The sequence below is a fragment of the Populus alba genome, chromosome 2 (assembly GCF_005239225.2).
Source record: "Populus alba chromosome 2, ASM523922v2, whole genome shotgun sequence".
Lineage (NCBI taxonomy): Eukaryota > Viridiplantae > Streptophyta > Magnoliopsida > Malpighiales > Salicaceae > Populus > Populus alba.
Window position 1 is genome coordinate 4,520,861 of NC_133285.1, and position 19,685 is coordinate 4,540,545.

Here is a 19,685-nt window from a genome sequence, read left to right on the forward strand (position 1 = left end):
TAATATTTATTAAGTTTAAATAGTAATTTTTTTTAAAACATCTATCCATTCAAGTATGGTTGGATAATATTTATTAAGTTTAAATTAAATAGGTATTTTTAAATATGCGTTTAATAATACAGTACAAAAGAATTAAATATATTTGCTATTTTACAAGGTTGTTAATATTAGTATATTAAAATTATAAAAAAAACACACCAAGAAAACATAGCAGCCCAAGAAGATAACAACGAAGTGGCCATTTCAGTAATTTCGAATAACTCAGCAAAAGTAAATCCATCATTACCAATAATCCAGCAATTAATTAGCAATTGACAAGAACAGTTTTATCAAAGCCTTGGCGGGATAAATCTAGAAATCTTGGAAGCTGATATTTCACCTTCAAGCACACTTCCATCGCACCTTATTATTATTATTTATAAATCCATTATAATCAAACCCGCAAGCCTCTCTGTAATCCAATCTTAAATCATCATTGACTGCTTATCTACGTTATAGATTAGACTACAGACCACGCACGCTCTTCAAAGATCCCAACCACCTCAAACTCAAACAACAAGGTAAGACATGGACTAACCCATAATCTGAAGACAGAGATACAGAGCGTGTGAGCCAACACAAAGAGAAGGAGAACCTTCCTTGTAAAGATTTCTTATTCTCGCTTCCATCTTAAGCACCTGCATGTATGTCCACAACTCAGTGCCCACCTCCTCTCATCCCTTTATTCTTTTCACTTTCGAGAACTGTAAGTGTCTCTCATCTTTATTTTTTATTTATTGTATGAACTGAATCTCAAGTTCCACTTAGATTTTTCTTCCCCTGCCTGCATTTTCTGTTTTGTGCATTTCTTGGCGTTTTCTCTCTACTTTATTTTATTTTCAAGGTCAATCGGGTAAATTTGTTGTACTGTTTTTAGCTTTTAGTTGGAATAGAAAAGGGTGATTTGTTTTTAATAGCGTAATGGACTGAAAAAGGGTGCAATTTTTCAACATTTGGTTTTGGATTCTCTTTTACTCTATCGCTCTTTCTTTTCGGTCTTCTCACTGTTGTGGTGGGTGGTGCATTTGGTTCTTATTTGTCGTCTTGTACTCTTGAATTTTTGAAAAATATTCTCTGCGTTCTTTTTACAGGGTTTAGATCGGAGCTGCCTTTTCTAATAGCGGGCATTTTTTGAACTACTTTTGGGTTTAGCGTTTCAGAGAGGTCTGTGCACAAGGTATTTTTTTTTCCTGAACACGCATTCTCCCATGTTGTTTTGGTTGCCGAGGAAATGACGGAAAACAAGTTACTGTGGTGTTCATTCTGTTGCTTGCTCAAATTTACCTGATCAAATAGTTTGACCATTTGTGGCAAGCTCAAGGATCTAAGCTTAGTTTTTTTTTTTTTTTTTTTTTTGTCATTAGTGATTTTTGTGTGTATTTATGATTTCTAGTTCTGGGACCTGTAGGATCGCAGTGGTGGAAGAGTTGTGAATACTGTTTTTTTTTCTGGTGATCGTGCGTGATCTTGCAGCGTTTGAACTGTGATGCAGCAGATAATAAATTAGTTTTGTTTTCCAGCAATGTCGAGGATTACCAAGTGGGAGCTCGAAAAGACTAAAGTGAAAGTTGTCTTTCGGCTGCAGTTCCATGCTACACAGGTAAGATTTGGTCTTAACAATATGTTATCTGTCTTGCTGTTACTTGCGACTACCTTGATGAATTTTGTTAAATCACGCACTGGCACAAGCAAAAATTTGCTTATAGAACTTCATCGATTTTTAATTTTTTTTATTGACCTAGGTGTGTGTATATAGCTATCGCATTTGTTTATACATACACACAAGCTTTTCAATCAATAACGTGCTACATTAATCAACTAATTAGATGTGTATTCACCTAGCTGACATATTCATCAATGTCCCGATTCTTGCATGCCATGTATTCTATCGTATAATATGATAGAGTGGCGAATGGCACAAGTATTTATCATCCAGGTTGCAAAATCAGAGCATTGGCTTGGTGAAAACCCTGAGAGTGGGGATTGGCATGCTTCAAAAATACTCAGCTTTCTAGAATATACAAGCAAGAAAAGAAAATAATATTCTTTTTTGATAATTTTCAATTTTACAGAAGTTTATTATCCTGTAACCGTAATCAAACCAGATACCTTAAGATTTTTAGAAGTTCTGTTTGATGCTTAACAAAAATGGTGATGTATGTAGCTCACATCAGTCACTGTTTTGCATAATATTGAGTTTGAGCTTCGTTGTTACTGTGGCTTAATTGCATATTTCCTGCTTGATGGAAAATATTGCGTATCTTTTTATTCAGCACATAGTAATCTCAGCAATCACTAAATCTCTCATTCCTCTTTACGCAATGCAGATTCCTCAATCAGGATGGGATAAACTTTTTATATCTTTCATTCCTGCTGATTCTGGAAAAGCAACTGGAAAAACAACCAAAGCTAATGTAAGAAACGGGACCTGCAAATGGGCAGATCCTATCTACGAGACCACAAGACTTCTCCAAGATGTTAAAACCAAGCAATACGATGAAAAGCTCTATAAGCTTGTTATATCAATGGTAATATCTTTACTCCCCTATTTTATCATGTGGTCGCTTGCCATCTTGGTACCAGATCATTCTTTATTTCATGTAAATTCATTGAGATTAATTCTATTTGATCTGAATTTGACTAACATCAGGGTTCATCACGGTCTAGTGTCCTTGGGGAGGCTACCATCAACCTTGCTGATTATGCTGATGCATTAAAACCATCTGTTGTTGCCCTGCCTCTTCATGGATCTGATTCTGGAACTTCTTTGCATGTGAGAAATTCTGAATATCCTTTCTTAAATAAAATTGTCTTCTGCAAGTTAGTTTAATAATATACTTCCTGTTTGGGCCATATAATGGTATAATTGGGAGAGCCTAATTGCATTTGCTCTTAAGATATATCTTATTCTGGCCTGATCTAGGAATTTTCTTCTGTTTTGGAGATTTATCATTTACTCCAACATGTCTTGCCTGTTGTGTTCATTTCCAGGTCACTGTACAGCTGCTCACTTCAAAAACTGGTTTCCGGTAATAATACATAACAACTCGCAAACTTAATGCTTTATCTACATCAACCACTTATCTGCAATTTTTTTATTTGTTTTTAGGGAGTTTGAGCAGCAGAGGGAACACAGAGAAAGGGGATTGCAGACTAACCAAAATAGTCCCAATGAATCCTCTGGTGGAAAAGTATCATCTTCTGAAGAGATTAACAATGATCAGATAGATAAGGTAAGGTCATTTGTTTTGTACACATATCCCTGCTTATATTGTACATCATGAACTGGTTTCTCAATTTCTCCTGAATCTTAAGAAATCTTGTGTGGCCTGTTGACATAACCTTGTAAGTAAATATTAACTGAAGAATTTTGAGAGAAGTCTTTCTCTTTTTCTTAGTTTACCAGCCGTATGTTTGTACAATAAATAGGGAAGAGAAGCTAACCTACTGACCTTCAAAACAAGAAATAAATACTAGATAGGAAAGTATTCTACACTAAACTAGAAAGCAATAATCTAGAGAATCTGGATAGTTAATACCAGATTCTATTTCCTAAACCATATATACTAAGATTTCTCTAAGATCCTAACTGATTTTGAGACTGATTTCCACATTAACTTCTGTATCCATGTCAGTAACTTAAACCTGACTATTTGCTGTATATTCTTGCTTACACATTTTCCTCTTAAAACTATGTAGTTCAAATTTCAAATGTTGTTTATGCCTTATGTTGGTCAGCTGTTGGATAATAAGATCTGTTTTAAATCAGTGGGGTGCCTTTTTTTGTGTTTGATTTAACAACTGAGTCGATGCAGTTGTAGAATTTGAGGAAGGGTGCATGTACGTACTTTTGGTACCTTTTGAGTTGCCCTGTGAACAAAGCAACTTCATATTTATATTTGAAGTCCCTTTTCTGCTGCCATAGTGTTTCTCTATGATCAAAAAGGTCCTCTTTCACTGTGATTCCAATCAATAACAAGGTTATTTATTTTTTGGCCTGATTTATAGGTAAATATCAGAGTTAGATTTAAAGACAAATCTAAAGACCTTGCTTCACTTAAACAAGATGTGGGGTCAAACGAAGAATATGCAGACTCAGCTGTTGGCTTTGATGGCTTTTCCAATACTTCAGAGAGTTTATATGCAGAGAAGCATGATATTTCCAGTACACATGAAATTGATCGCCTTGAGAGCACTGTCTCTGGTGACTTAGATGGACTTTCCCTTAGCCAGGGTCCTCAGCTGGAGAAAGGGGATCTTTCTGATCATCAATTTTTGGCACAGGGAACGAATGACTGGGTTCATGCCTGGAGTTCAGACTACCATGCAGATAATGACTTGGCAGCTGCATATGAAGTGAACGGTAGACTTAAAGGAAGCTTGGAAGTGGCGGAGTCATCTATTCTTGCACTTAGACAGGAGGTAAGCTCCTTACAGGGTCATGCTGATGAAATAGGTTATGAAGCCCAAAAATTTGCCAAGCAACTTGCTTCTGAGATTGCTTCTGGAGAAGAGATGACCAAAGAGGTGTCCATATTGAAGTCGGAGTGTTCAAAGTTGAAAAATGAACTTGAACAGCTAAAGGTTTCTCAGTTATCCCCTCCATTTAGCAGCAGAAATGCTACAGAGCCCAGGCAGGATCACAGATTTCAAGATCTGCAGCTCAGATGGCTAAATGGGCTTTTACCCATGGAAGATAAGATAAAAGAGCTTAAGAATAAGGCATGCTTGGGATACCATGAAAGCGATTTCAGTTTCCTTCGTTCAGACATAGAGGAGTTGCTCAGTGTGCTGCATAATCTCAAGCAGGCAACAGGGCTGCCAATTTCCAGCATCCACTTGGTACCTTCTGAAGGATCTAGCCTGAAGGAGATCCGAGAAATGAGTGTACATAAAAATGGCCAGTTTGTAAGTGAATCAGGGTTTGATGTTGACTTGTATCAACCAGAACTAGGCATGCTTCATTGTCTTAATATTCCTGGACTGGTGTCTCATGAGACTGACTCTATAAATACTACCAACGCAATGAACGGAAAAATATTTGAACTTCTGAGGGAGTTGGATGAATCAAAAGCTGAACGAGAGAGCCTTGCGAAGAAAATGGACCAGATGGAGTGTTACTATGAAGCTCTTGTCCAGGAGCTTGAGGAAAATCAGAGGCAGATGCTGGGGGAGTTGCAGAATCTCAGAAATGAGCATGCTACTTGCTTGTATACAGTTTCATCCACAAAGGCAGAGATGGAGACAATGCGCCTAGATCTGAATGACCAGCTATCAAGACTTGTTGAAGACAAACGTGATTTGGATTCTCTGAACAAGGAGCTTGAAAGAAGGGCTGTTACTGCAGAGGCAGCGCTCAGAAGGGCACGCCTGAATTATTCTATTGCTGTCGACCAGTTACAAAGGGACTTGGAACTGCTCTCAGTCCAGGTTTTGTCTATGTTTGAAACTAATGAGAACCTCATCCGGCAAGCTTTTGTAGATTCTTCACAATCAGGCTTCGAAGGAAACCCAGTAACCACGGAGAGCCAGAGATCTGATTCAAGGGAAGTTCATATGGGGAAGCTATTTCAGTTCCAAAATCAGTTTGTTGGGACAAAGAAACAGCAGTTGGGTTGTGATATTCTTTTAGATGACTTAAAAAGATCACTACATTTGCAGGAAGGGCTTTACAGGAAGGTTGAAGAAGAAGCTTGTGAAATGCATTTTGCAAATCTATACTTGGATGTACTTTCAAAGGCTCTACAAGAAACTTTGCTTGAAGCCAGTGATGATATCAAATGTATGAAGGAGAAAATAAATGAACTTGTGCAGCAGCTAGAGCTTTCAACTGAGTCAAAGGGGTTATTATCACAAAAGCTGCACTCTGCATTGGATGATGTTCATGCCTTAAAAGAGAATAGGGCCACTTATAGTGCCAAGTGCAATGAGATGGCTCAACAAAACCAAGTTTTGGAAAAAAATTTGCAAAATGTCACCTGCAAAAATCACCTTCTCTTGCAGAAGATTGCCGAATGGGAGTCTCAAGTGATGCACTACAGAAGTTATGAGAGCATGTATGAGATTTGTGCTGCTGAGAAAACAGAGTTGGCATGTTTATTGGAGAAAAAAACCCTAGAAAATTGTGGTCTTCAAAATGAGATCTTTTCTTTGCAGGAAAAGTTGAAAACTTTCAGAAGTGAATTTGATGATCTGGCTTCTGTGAAGGAAAAACTGCAGGGTTTAGTCAATTTCATGGAGAGTAAGTTGCAGAACTTGCTGGCATCCTATGACAAAAGTATCAATGGAATGCCTTCTAGTGAATCTGGCTATCAGGATTTAGAGTCCATGGATTTAACTGGTGTCATGATGCAATTGGAAGAGCTTCAGCATAATTCTTGCAATAAGATTCTCCAGCTCAGGGAAGAGAAGAAATGTCTGGTTCATGAGAGAGATATTGCACAAGTGTCCATTGCTGCAGCTAAATCAGAGCTTGCATTGTTGAAACAGAAGTTTGAATGTGATACGAGGAACATGGTGGATAAATTAGATGTGTCGAATGCTTTGGTGCAGAAGCTTCAGTTGGACATTGAGGGTATTGCTTACAAACTCAAGGTTAGCTCTGAAGTTGAAGAAAAATGTGCACAGCAGCACAATGAACTTTTTTCTGATTTTGATCATTTGGCAGTTCAGTTGAAAGAACTTATTTCTAAAAACAGGGACCTTGGTCATGAAATCTTGGCATTAGATAGTGTCGCTAGTGAACTTGATAAAACTAAGCTGACTGCAGCAGAACTTATGAAAGAAAATCAAGCTTTGATGGCATCTATACGGAATAAAAATGAGGTGTCCTCCAGGATTGCATACGAACTTGAGAGTTTGAAAGGAAGTTTTCGATCTCTGCATGATGAAAACCAATCTTTAATGGTATCTTCTCATGATAAGGAGGAGTCTGCTCAGCTGGCTTCAGAGCTGAGCAACTTGAAAGATAGCATCAAAACTCTGCATGATGAAAACCAAGTTCTGATGGAAACTATACGGAATAAAACCGAGGAAGCTGCCAACCTTGCATCAGAACTAAATAGTCTGAAAGAAAATTTGCGATTTCTGCACGATGAAAACCGAGCTTTGATAGCTTCTTCACAGGATAAAGAGGAGGTCTCTTCCAAGCTTGCATTGGAGCTAAACAGTTTGAAAGAAAGTTTGCAATCTCTGCATGGTGAAAAACAAGCTTTGATGACATCTTCACGGGATAAAACCGAGGAAGCTTCCAGACTTGCATCAGAGCTTGACACTTTGAAGGAGAGTTTGCAATCTTTGTGTGATGAAAACCAAGGTTTGATGGCATGTTTGCAGGATAAGACAGAGGAATCTGCCAAGCTTACATCGGAGCTAAACAGTTTGAGAGAATGCCTGCAATCTTTGCAAGATGAAAAGCAAGCTTTGATGGTGTCTTTGCAGGATAAAACTGAGGAGTCTGCCCAACGCGCTTCAGATGTGATCAGTTTGAGAGCGAGTTTGCGATCTCTGAATGATGAGCTGCATGATGAGAGAAGCTTGCGAGAGGGGTCACAGAGTACAGTAACAGATCTAACTTCCCAATTAAATGAGAAGCAGTGCCGATTGCTCCAATTTGATCTTCATGAGTCTGAATTGACTCATCTTAAACACTTGGTGTCGGGTCTAGAATCTGAGAAATCAAGAGTTTGCCAACTTTTGTTGCAGTCGGAGGAATGTCTTAAAAATGCTCATGAAGAAGCTTCCACTCTCAAATCTCAGTTGTCTCAGATGTACAAATCTCTAATAGCTGCCGATGTTCAATTCATTTTTGTGAAGACTCAATACGAGGGTGGAGTTGAAGTGCTTCTTCAGAAACTGAACTCCTCAGATGGACACTTCGCCCATCTTCAGAAGAAGCATATTGACATGGAAATCATCCTTAATCACTGTCATGCAAGTGAAACACGATACATTGAAGAGAATGCAAGGCTGATGACAAATGTCAACTCTGTTCAGTCTGAGCTAGAGGCTTCTATTGCTGAAAACAGGTTACTTGTTGAGACAAAAAGAGATGAGCTCGAGGGATTCAAAAATAATTCTCAAAATGTTGTGCTTAGTTATATTGAGGATAAAGCTCAGCATTCCAAAGAGTTTGAAAAGCTGAAGTGCTTGTTGGTGACATCTGAAGAAGAGATTGATAATCTGGTGTTCTCTAAGGTTGAGCTGGAAGTAAAATTTCTAGTACTTGAAGCTAAATTGGATGAACAGAAAGCTCAGATCATCACCCTTGAAGGATACTATGATGAATTAGTGATGCTGCAGAAGCACTGCAATGAGCTGAACCAGAGGCTTTCTGATCAGATTTTGAAGACCGAAGAATTCAGAAACTTGTCTATCCATTTGAAAGAGCTCAAAGACAAAGCTGATGCTGAATGTATCCAGGCCCGTGAAAAAAGAGAACCTGAAGGACCACCAGTTGCCATGCAAGAGTCCTTGAGAATTGCATTTATCAGAGAGCAGTGCGAAACAAGGCTGCAAGAACAGAAGCAGCAGCTGTCCATCTCCAAAAAACACAGTGAAGAGATGCTATGGAAATTACAAGATGCCATTGATGAAATTGAAAATAGGAAGAAATCCGAAGCTTCTCATCTGAAGAAAAATGAAGAACTGGGAATGAGAATCTTGGAATTGGAGGCTGAGTTACAATCCGTACTTTCTGACAAACGTGAAAAAGTGAATGCTTATGACCTGATGAAGGCTGAAATGGAATGCTCATTAATAAGTCTTGAGTGCTGCAAGGAAGAAAAACAAAAACTTGAAGCCGCCCTGGAAGAATGCAACAAGGAGAGGTCAAAAATTGCTGTTGAACTTGCTTTGATGAAAGAATTGCTAGAGAATTCCAAATCACAAGTGAACATGCAAGCAGAACAAAATGATGGATCTTGCAAAGGGGATTGCTTGTCTTCTGATGAGTTAGCTATTAGAAATTCCAGCGACAAAAACTCAATCATTGATGCTTCAAGCTATGAAAGAAAAAGACTACACATGGTCCCTCTGAATGGTCCAACAGGGGATCCAAACCAGAAGTATTTGGGAAGGCATAGTTCAAGGAACTGTGAAGAAGCAGAACATGCATTCCCTGCCTCTTTTGACAGTGCTGACCATTCAAGCACACTCATGAATGGGCAACCTGAGCAGGTAATCAATGAAACAAAAACTTGGCGGTTGTGTTATTGAAAATTTGTTCCATATATCTCAAGTTCGATTATGTTATTGCAAGAGGATAATTAAATATATACTTGGTTAGTTCGTGGTAACATATATTTGTCTGCCCTACCATAAATTGAGAAGAAATTTCAGTCTTTCTTAAATGAATCATGTTACATATCCACAATTAGAATTTGTTAGATGCTATAAATGTACCTGTATTCATCCTTTTCACTTATTTCATAATTTAGTTGTGCGTTAGTCAAAAACAAGCCTTTGCTTCCTGTCTCAAAAGTCCGAGATTTGCTGTCTCTGAAGTATTGTTACTTTCCAGTGGAAAAATAATGTAACTTAATTTTTGAACAACTTGTTGAATAAAAGAAGAAAGTAGTACACAAAATAATATAATTGTGATCAGATATCTGTGTTACTTTCTTCTAGTGGTTTTTGTTTCATAAAGAATTAAGTATCTTTTAAATATTTCCTTGAAATTCTTGTTTGCTATTTATTGATAGTCAAGGGTTTTAAAGTTTATCATATCTTTTGGTGTGAGCCAGTAAAATATTTGAATTTCTGTAAAGAAAATTGTAATTTTGCTATCCTTATCCTTCAACCTCTCTATTGCAAAATTTATGATGTTGGAAAGTTTTCCTCTAACCATTTATTTTTGTAATTGTTTATCAGGATGTTCGTGTATCTTGTGGTGTAAATGGGCTGAAAAGTTCTTCGCTCATAAATCAAGACAGGTCGCTGCATATTGACATGAAGCATTTAGCTATCATCAATGATCATTTCAGAGCTGAAAGTTTAAAGTCTAGCATGGACCACTTGAGTAATCAGGTACACATATCTGCACTCTGAAGCCCAGGGAGATGATGCCTACAGATTGCTCATCTGTCAAACATTCTTATGCGCAGAAATGGAAATGGAACATAGGTCTTAGATAGCATTAGAGCCATATGGTAAATGTAAATTTACAAAACTAACTTCTAAATCTTTATATTTTTCTCTTTTGCATGCAGTTAGAAAGGATGAAAAACGAGAATTCACTTCTGCTGCAAGATGATAATGATTTTGACCAAAAGTTTCCGGGCTTACAAAACGAATTTATGAAGCTACAGAAGGTAAGTTGGTCGCTATCTGCACCTTTCAGTGTAATAGCTCTCTTCATCTGGACACTTAACTTTCTGCTCTTTGCTCAGGCCAATGAAGAACTAGGAACCATGTTCCCCTTGTTCAATGAATTCTCAGGGTGTGGAAATGCTCTAGAGAGGGTGCTTGCATTAGAAATTGAGCTTGCTGAAGCATTGCAAGCAAAGAAAAGATCAAGCATCCTCTTTCAGAGGTATGCCACTCAATCCAGCTGTGAAAACACCTGAGATACTAGAATTCCTGTTGGCATTGGTAGTAACGTAGAAAATTCTCTTTCTAACCTTGTCCATTTGCCATGCACTAGGTTGCACAGTAGATGGTTAAACTTGTTCAAGAATGATAGGGGTGAAATTTTCACATAATTTTTTTTATAGAATCTTCCTTAATATGTGAAACCTATAATTGGGGATGCTATACACTAGATAAAACCTCTAAAAAGAAAGCTAACGAATATAAAATTTTCCCATTCTGCACCAGTTCTTTCTTGAAACAACACAGTGACGAGGAAGCCATATTCAAAAGCTTTAGAGACATCAATGAGTTGATTAAGGACATGCTGGAACTAAAGGGAAGGTATAGCACTGTGGAGACTGAACTAAAGGAGATGCATGACCGCTATTCTCAGCTAAGCCTTCAATTTGCAGAGGTTGAAGGTGAGAGACAGAAGCTCATGATGACTCTCAAGAATGCTCGGCATCAAAGAAAGCCCTATGCTTAAACCGCTCCTCATCAGCCTCCCTTGGGGACCATTCCTCGTAGCCATCTTTAAAAGCCTCCTTTAGCACCTTTTTTACGAAGTCTCAGAAATCCCATTTATGAGTTCAGAAGTTCATATCCCCATACTGCCTCCCGTGATTAATTAATTATGTGGATTGCTGGTTGCTATTTACTGGCTAATTAGCTGGCACAAGTCAAGTTTCAAATTCGACAAGCCTGCAATGGGATGCCAAAAGCGTAGAAGCAGTTGTACCTTCTGTAAATAAAATCGTGTTTTGCTGGTTGTTAGCATCATAAGGTATATATAGTACGTATAAAATTATGACCTTTTTGCTCGCTGCTGTAATTCATTATACTGTATAGTAATCAAGTTATTTGACCAGCGAAACTAATTTTGGTTCGTCACTCGAAAAGCTAGCAAAATGCCTTGAGCCAGTTCCTCCTCCCCGTTGCTATGTCTCCCCCTCCACTCTACTTTAAGGGAATCTAGTAGTCGTGACATTTTCATTCATTCATGAAGTTTTCCTTTAGGTGCCGGAGCATGCCGGAGCCATTATTGAACAGGTTTCATGATTAAGTGACCTTTGATAAAGCTTCAACTTCACTTGATGCGAATCATAAGAGAGGTTACTTGACCACCTTGAAACACAGCATGATGTTTGAATAATATTATAGTCAAGACCCGATGAAATTTTGCAATCCGAAACGTCCCGGCGAACATGGTGACAGTATGATCCTTGATTAATTCGTTACTGCCAGTAACGTTTCTAATGGAAGGTCCACTAGAGTGGCCATAAATTAAATGAAGTTGATAAAAAGTTGGACTCAAACCAGAGTGGATATCTGGCAAAGTTTTATTGATCGTGTGAAAAATCGCAACCTGTACCTTCTCTGTAACTTTTCAGAAGCCAGTGTGATAACAACAGATCCAAGCAAAATCATAAATTCTTCTGCAAGCGCTTTTACTCTTTTTTTTTTACTCTCTTTCCTCTCCTTTTCCTTTCTGTTCGTAGGATAAACCCTATATATCAACTAAACTTCTAATCCACAATGACAAATTTCTTTCCTTGCATTTTCCAACACTAATGAATGAATAGCAGCACAGTGGGGTGCCAAAAAACCCAAAAGATGAAAGAAACAGAGGGCATGCTGGTGGCGGACTTTCAAGTTTTTTTGTTTCTAAAGCCACTTGAAATTTGGAGTTCCTGAAATTTTAAACTGCACCTCATCTACTGTCTAACACACTGCACATTAAAGGCTCCTATACCAACTGAAGCAGCTTCAGAATGTTTTCTTCTTGCAACTACAAGATTGAGCATGAGCAACCCTCCCGCCATTCAACATCAATGCTCTGATCACCTGTAAAAGATACATTGAGTGTTAGTTCTTCGGGTGCTGAGTAGCACTCTCCATTCCTTCCATTGTTTTTCAAGCAAACCCTTTGGATGCTATTTAAAATGAAAACATATCGCTAACAGCGAAGTTGCCTAAGTTCACTGTCAGTGAAACTTCTTGCCTCCTCTACATGCTAGCTTATGATTATAAAGGGAAGAACGCTTCTTGGACCGAATATCTAGTTAATGAAGTCAATTAACATTGTTATTTCCCTGCATCAACATGAGCTGATAAGGGAGATACTAAGAGCACAAGCTCACGCAAAAAGAGAAACTAAAAAAAGAAAGTATCTTAGCCCCCACTCCCCAATTAATTATTCTGACTAAGAGCAATGTATTTAGTTGATGCACACACACACGCAATCAAATGAGACATCAATGACTTTATAGTGGCAATACAAGTTAAAATTCACGAATAGTTATCAAGAGTCATATAGTTTATTGCCATTATAATCCACACAGATGCATGTTTTAAGCACATTCTGAAATACTATCTACAGCATGCTACGTGGATTACCCACCATTGTTTATACGTGCACCAGGAGGACGCAGAACAACATGTATGGTGACTACACCTGCGAGACGATCACCGACAGGAAGTCTGGACTCGGCAAGTGTTCTATGGTTTTCCAGTACATGTCCAGCATATATAAGCTTCACATCTTTTATAGTCTTCGGGCCATTTTCCTTGTCTGTGAAGTGAGACACGATCATATTAGAAAATGCAAGTCAATTGGACATCAAAATGCAATTTGGTAATCACACTAAACCACACAACATTTCAAGATTTAGGGCAAGAAAGACTTCTATAAGTGCCTTTTCCAAATGATTACCCTTTGTCCGTATTTGTACAAATGCAAACTAAAGGGAAAGAGAAAGAGCAAGATATTTTCCAATTACCATCCACATGGACTTACCACCACAAAATGCAGAATAGGAGGCTTTAAAATATTAGAATGACACAAGTTTAGATTAATCCATTATAATGGAAAAGCCAAAAATTACAAACTTCAACATTCAAAACTTGGCATTGTGACCATTCTCGTTCTGTTTCATACATTTACCGGAAATAACAGAGTACTAACAAGGACAGCACCAGCCTTTCTTGACATCAAGTTTCTTTTCAGCAACCAGCAAATTATTTTTGAAACAGCACTTAACTTTTTCTTTAGTTCAACCAATTTGGCAGGTAAATTATCTAAATCTAATTGGTTTCCATTTCTTCCAGAGTCTTTAATGTCCCAATAGACTCCGAAATTACCAGAATTGTTGCACGTTGGAGAAGTGAAAATAAGGATAAAATCATCTAACTCGTAAATAACTTGCAAAACTACATTAAGGCCATTAAAAAATAATAATCAAAGAGGCAAAACAGATCAGACAGTTTCGAAGCAATGAATCAAAAACCAAGAAGTACACGTCAAGAAAAACACATAGCATTTCAAGAAGCATTAAGTAACCAATAGGTGAAAAAGATTTGTAACCTTTTGGCCATTGCTCAATTACATGCTCTTTAAGAGTCGCCACATTGGCTGCTTCAGTGTAGTTGTTTGGCCCAATATCATTGCCATCTGGTAACCTGAATCTGAGCTCAATCGAAGCTGGTGTTGCCATTGACGAATCTCTTACTGAAACCCGGCCTCTAAAATGATTTCTACGAACTCCCAAAACAAAAGAGAACAAACACCCTTTAAACTCTACTAAAGATCCAAGTACGTATCCTTCACTACAAAGTCTCTTTGAAAAGGACTTTCAACAACAGTGACTAAGAGTGCTACTTGTATACTATCTAAAAAACAAAACACCAAGAACCCAGATCAAATATAGTGACTCCGTCCTCGGAATCCAAGAAAGAAGCAATCTTTCAACTGATTATGACTGAAAAGGAGCGTTCTTACACTTGAGAATGAGCTTTTGGATCCCAAGATTCTATTTCTTGATGCAACAACAAGAGGGATGTTAGTGAATGATGAGAACAGTATGAGAGCAACCCAAAGAATGAAGGAGAGGCTGGTTATTGAATTTCTTGATGTAGAAAGAAACTACTGGAATGGGAGACTTTCAGAATCAGAGTTCTGTTTTGTTATACCTGAATCTAACTGAAAAAAAGCAACCCAAAGAATATCGAAAATGACACTTCAGTTTTGTTGTATCATACTTGTTTTTATTTCTCATTTGGATTATGTTTTGACCGTGTGCTGCTTTCTATATATATATATATATATATATATATATATATATATATATATATATATTATATATATAATTAATTAATTAATTTTTAACATTATCATATTAAAATTAAAAAATCTTCTAAAACACTTCTTAAAACAAAAACAAATACACTATAAGATAAGAAAAAAAAGAAGACAGTAACTATTGCTTTTATTTATTTATTATCTCATTTGTCAGCCCATTCAGTGGTTGAATTCGGAGAGAAGCACAGGAGAAAGAGATGATGGAGCAAGGGAGATCCCACTAGCGAGTAAATCCAAGAGAGAAGTCAGATTTCTGCATGGGTGAAATAACAGTAAGCACAGCTGCACGGTCCCTTAATTAACTGTTGAAACAATGGGGATTAATTAATTAATTTCGTTGGACCACGAGAACCAATTGATTTTTACTCTTGTGATTTTAGAAGGTTATAGATTATCATTTTGATTGGTCTCTTTCTCGATTGAAAAATCAGTTCATCTACAAGCACAGTCACAGCCCAGAACAACTTTCATCAGTTCATCTACGATTGGTCTCATTCGTTTAAATGAGTTGGGTCATCTCAATTCTCATTTAATTCCGAGCCATGAGTCTCGCAGTAAATGTGCCGGGCTAGCCATTTCAATATGTTTGTAGCTCAACGACACCAAACCAATTCTTGAAGTTGATAGCCCAAATTCCCAGGCCTAGCATGTATGGTACTATTCTCAACACTTTGTAACGAGGCCATGAATGCACTGGGCTTCCTTTTACCAGGACCTCACATCAGACATTAAAGCTGTCCATTTCTGTTACCTAACACCAGCTTGTCCAGATTTGCCACCTAACATTTGCCTTTAAGCTGTCCTTTTCCTTCCAGTCGAATGATTTCTCACATTTGAACTGAATCTTCCATCAACCGCTGAAACGGAGTTCCACTCAGGGATAACATAAAAGATTAAAACCAAGCTTCCATCCATTGTGTCTCCGTCACACATTTAACATATTCTTATATTGCTTTCAACATAAAGATAAATTTATTGGAGCAGTTTTCTGCACGTAGTTTTTCGTATGACAAACACAAAACAAATGAAATACAGTCATATAACTTCAAGAGATGAGCTTCGTTGTCACACGAAACGATGGTACAGTATTATCTTTCTTGCCTGTTATGTGCTTCAAACAATGAGCTATTGCCTCGTGTTCGCTTGATTGGCAACCGGGTATAATTCCCACCTTGTCAATCAAGGTTCCAAATTCATGAATAATTCAATTCCAATATATAGATGATTTGTTTTTTAGCAGTTCAGAGAAAAATGGGTTCAGTCTAGATGGCACAGAACTAGCCTAAGAATAATCTACGGCCATCAAATAAAAATGAATATGCGAAGCATGTTTTCTTCGCTTGTCCTGTTACTAAAATGAAGTTGGCAAAAATATCCTTACCATAGTGGGCGTTCGCATGGTTTTTGGGGACCAGAATCTTGAGCTTGGATAGCTGTCAAGAATTTTCTGGAGAGGAAACTTGTTTGGGATTACTTACCAATACTGCTCTTCTATATGGACAGAGAGGAATAATAGTGGCACTCTGCTACCCATGGAAGTACAGATATGGTTGCATTGCTTAGAAAGTTAGAATTCGCTTGGCTCCCATTAAAATCTTTTGTTTCTCGTGTTAGAGCTGATGTGCACAAATGGATTGTAGAAAATGGTCATTTTGCCTCGAACAGTATCTTGAATAGCTCCAAAGTTGGTTGCTGGTTTCATCAGTCTATATTCCTGAAGGCTTATAGCAGAGTTGGATCCTCTGCTCAGCTTTTCAATTAAACAGTTTACTTCGCTGGATGTTTTTTAGAAAAATGGAGCAAGAAGCTAAGAAATCCTTCCCTATAATGGCAAATTGAAGAGTTGTAAGAAATTCGGTTTAGACATGATATGCTCCCGAGGTCAAGCAGGCCTACCTGTAGGCTTATACATTGTAATGCAGAAACCACCAAAAATATGGGACACATGATCTTCTTACGGTGCACCAAGCAAAGCAGACGCACCCTTTTATTGTATTAGATTGTTTTTTTTTGTATTTGGTAGGGACCATCGTAATTATTTCTTACACGAAATCTTTAGATAGAAATACATCATTGAGAAATATTAAAACTGTAAACTCAACGATTCAAGACGTTACTCCACATCCTAATTGTTGAATGTTATGGCTACTGTTCACCTTTAAACTTCACAAGTCCAACTCTCCAGAGAAGAAAATTGGCAGCACGAATGATTTTAAATGCAGAAAACCACATCCAAAATTGAAAATGACACATGACAGACTGGTTGACGTCTTCTTCATATATACCACACCTTTAGTTCGCAAACATCCGGATACCTTTCTTGTCAGGTAATTCAAACAGATCATGAAATTTACTTCAAGTTCTAAGAATACGAATACAATTGGAAGCCATCTTGATGGGCAGACACCAAATTCCAATTTCTAGTACTTGGTCACTTGTGCGGGTTCTAAGACGCATCAATATCTTAAATAAAACACTAATCAAAGTAGCCCTATATATCAAGAACCTGACAACTTACAAGTTCAGCAGACCCAAAATCTTTACTGGCTATGACCTTCCAAACAACTGTTTCCGATGAGTCAGAATGCTCATGCAAGGACTGAGCAGAAACAGAAGTTGAGTTCAATGGGGAACCCAAAACATCTTGCACGTCAGCCTGCATAACTGCAATGTTCTGATTGGCATCTTTTGTGAGGACATGAATCTTTCCATGAAAACCTGTGAGCAGATATGGAGATTCGGATTCTGTAAAATCAGCAACAGGGACTTTCTCAATGACAACTTTCCATGTATCTTCTTTGTGATCGTATACCTTGATCTTACCACTGTCTGCAGAAGCAGACGGATCAAATGCATATAATTCACCATCTACCACCACGCTCAATTTCGTACCTGCCTGCCGTGCAGGCCAACCTTCTCCCATGCCAGTTGGCATTTCAGCCCATGAATTTGTTTCAGGATCATATATTTCCCCACCAACATCAACAATGAAGGGCCATGAGTATAAACTCTGAGGCACGAATAATCTTCCCATGTAGGAAGTCATCCCGGTGGCAATAGGCTTTAGCATGTCAGACAAATAGGCAGTGGGCACTAATTGAGCTCTTGAGAATGGCATGCTTGGGACATCAGACCATGTACCCGTGCATGGGTCAAAAACTTCAGCGGATTGAAGAGGAGTCAATCTCCCTTGGCCCTGACTAACCCCCCCAACAACATATAGCTTGTTATTTAAAATGCTCGTCTTACAGTAAGCTCTACCCGTAGACATGGAAGCCATTTTGCTCCATTTGTTTGAGATTGGATCGAACCGCCAGACACATCTCACGGTGGTAGCTCCAGAGAACCCACCAAGCACATAGAGGCATCCATCAACAGCACCAATGGAACAACCACCAAATGGCATTTGATCCAGCGTATCCTTTTGCCCAAGCCAACTCCTTATGACTTCAGCAATTTTAATGCCTGGCCCAACTACATTCCACAACCAAAACCCAGAAAGTCCCCTTTTAGATTCATCTGCACAAACAACATTTGGCATTGGAGGCAATCTCTGCCAATTTCTTGACAATGGGTCCAAAGCATGCCATGATAATTTATCTGCTCTATCCTTTATCAATACATACAGCCATTCTTCTGTTGATCCAAAATCTTTTCTAACTTTGAACAGCTCAGCACTCTCAAACGTTTCCTTCCACTTGCGTGACACCAAACTCAGATTAAAGTAGCAACATCTGGGGATTCTAGCAAGAATCTGGATTGATAACTCATCAGGAAGAAATGGAATCAATCTTGGGCTTTCCTCATCATAAAAAATTGAGGATGTCTTTTGCCTCTTGCAGCTTCCATTATTTAACACCTCATTATACTCGCTTGTTCTGCATTTGGGACTAGCTAAACTCAAAACACCCCCCATCAAGAAACCCTCAGCTTAGCAACACCGATTATGAACGTGGCATATGCTGCAAAAAAGGGGAGCATACTTACACTTCACCGAATCAGAACCAGATTGACAAGATATGAACGAACAAGAGTGAAAAAATGAGCATTTATACGAGGAGAACAGTCTTGAAACACTCGAACAATTCACTAGAAAAATTAATAATTAAATATTCGTAAAATAAAGAAACAGCATGAACAGTTCAAGTCAAAACACTCAACCAAAATACAATAAGAAAGCAGCATCAATAGATTCCATCACCCTTCTACATAAGGCATAAATTAGCTAACACTACTTTATTTTTATTTTTATTTTTTAACAAAAACACAAACAAGTCAATCATTGTCCACTGATCCAGAATTCCCCCAAAACTGCAATTACAACATTAAAACTGATTTTACTTAATTAAAAAACAGCAAAACCCAGATCAAGAATTGAGCCAAGGTAAGAAAAAAAAAAAACTTTCAACAAAAAGCAGCAGAATTAACTGTGAGATGTGCATTATATATGGATCTAATGAGTAGAAATAAAGAAAGGATTTACCTTTGCTGCAGGCTGAGAACCAAGCGAAGAAGAAGAAGCAGAAAAAATCGACACAAATAAAAAGCGTGTAAATACTGAAAAGATGTTTTCCTATACAAGTTTAGGTACAATATAGTACTCTGATGAGGTCAGATAATTTACTTTAAAAAAAGAGTATATATTCATGATTTTTGCGTGAATTTCAAAACCATCACGTCATTTATTTGCGTCCTTTTTTTATTTTTATTTTTGGTTTTTATCATTAGTTAATAAATTTGATTTAATTATCTTTAAAAGTAATTAAAAAAATACAATTACACAAATAAAGATTTCAAACAATAGGCACAGGCTACTAATAGTGCATCTTGCAAAATCGAGCAATGGATCTTAGAAGAATTCAGCCGGGAGGAAAGAAAGGGCAGTAGATGATAATGAAAATGGGCGCCGCGTCTGGGCGGGCGGCGGGCGGGCGGAATA

General features: G+C 37.8%; 3 protein-coding genes across 8 annotated transcripts; 1 reads left to right on the forward strand and 2 right to left on the reverse strand.

Moving 5' to 3' along the window:
* The first annotated feature begins 327 nt into the window (after nucleotides 1-327).
* LOC118049139 (uncharacterized) lies at nucleotides 328-11,529 on the forward strand. Of its 6 annotated transcripts, none has more exons than XM_035059039.2 (12): nucleotides 328-745; nucleotides 1,131-1,216; nucleotides 1,433-1,639; nucleotides 2,367-2,567; nucleotides 2,690-2,812; nucleotides 3,031-3,068; nucleotides 3,149-3,272; nucleotides 4,048-9,216; nucleotides 9,910-10,065; nucleotides 10,248-10,349; nucleotides 10,428-10,570; nucleotides 10,855-11,529. In XM_035059039.2, exons 3-12 carry the CDS (start codon nucleotides 1,562-1,564, stop codon nucleotides 11,093-11,095), a joined length of 6,375 nt encoding a protein of 2,124 aa, XP_034914930.1. In that variant the 5' UTR covers nucleotides 328-745; nucleotides 1,131-1,216; nucleotides 1,433-1,561; the 3' UTR covers nucleotides 11,096-11,529. The 6 variants fall into 6 exon arrangements, with proteins under 6 accessions (XP_034914930.1, XP_034914928.1, XP_034914927.1 ...); XM_035059037.2 differs by having other exon boundaries at nucleotides 1,448-1,639; XM_035059036.2 differs by having other exon boundaries at nucleotides 329-745; nucleotides 1,560-1,639.
* A 623-nt stretch (nucleotides 11,530-12,152) lies between these two features.
* LOC118049140 (membrane-anchored ubiquitin-fold protein 3) lies at nucleotides 12,153-14,668 on the reverse strand. Its single transcript, XM_035059045.2, has 3 exons — nucleotides 13,973-14,668; nucleotides 13,010-13,180; nucleotides 12,153-12,453 (listed from the first exon to the last, which is right to left on the reverse strand). Exons 1-3 carry the CDS (start codon nucleotides 14,100-14,102, stop codon nucleotides 12,398-12,400), a joined length of 357 nt encoding a protein of 118 aa, XP_034914936.1. The 5' UTR covers nucleotides 14,103-14,668; the 3' UTR covers nucleotides 12,153-12,397.
* Nucleotides 14,669-16,695: 2,027 nt separating this feature from the next.
* On the reverse strand, nucleotides 16,696-19,390 carry LOC118049141 (F-box/kelch-repeat protein At1g22040). Its single transcript, XM_035059046.2, has 2 exons — nucleotides 19,230-19,390; nucleotides 16,696-18,708 (listed from the first exon to the last, which is right to left on the reverse strand). The coding sequence occupies exon 2, from the start codon at nucleotides 18,660-18,662 to the stop codon at nucleotides 17,238-17,240; it is 1,425 nt and encodes a 474-aa protein (XP_034914937.1). The 5' UTR covers nucleotides 18,663-18,708; nucleotides 19,230-19,390; the 3' UTR covers nucleotides 16,696-17,237.
* Between the last annotated feature and the right edge of the window lie 295 nt (nucleotides 19,391-19,685).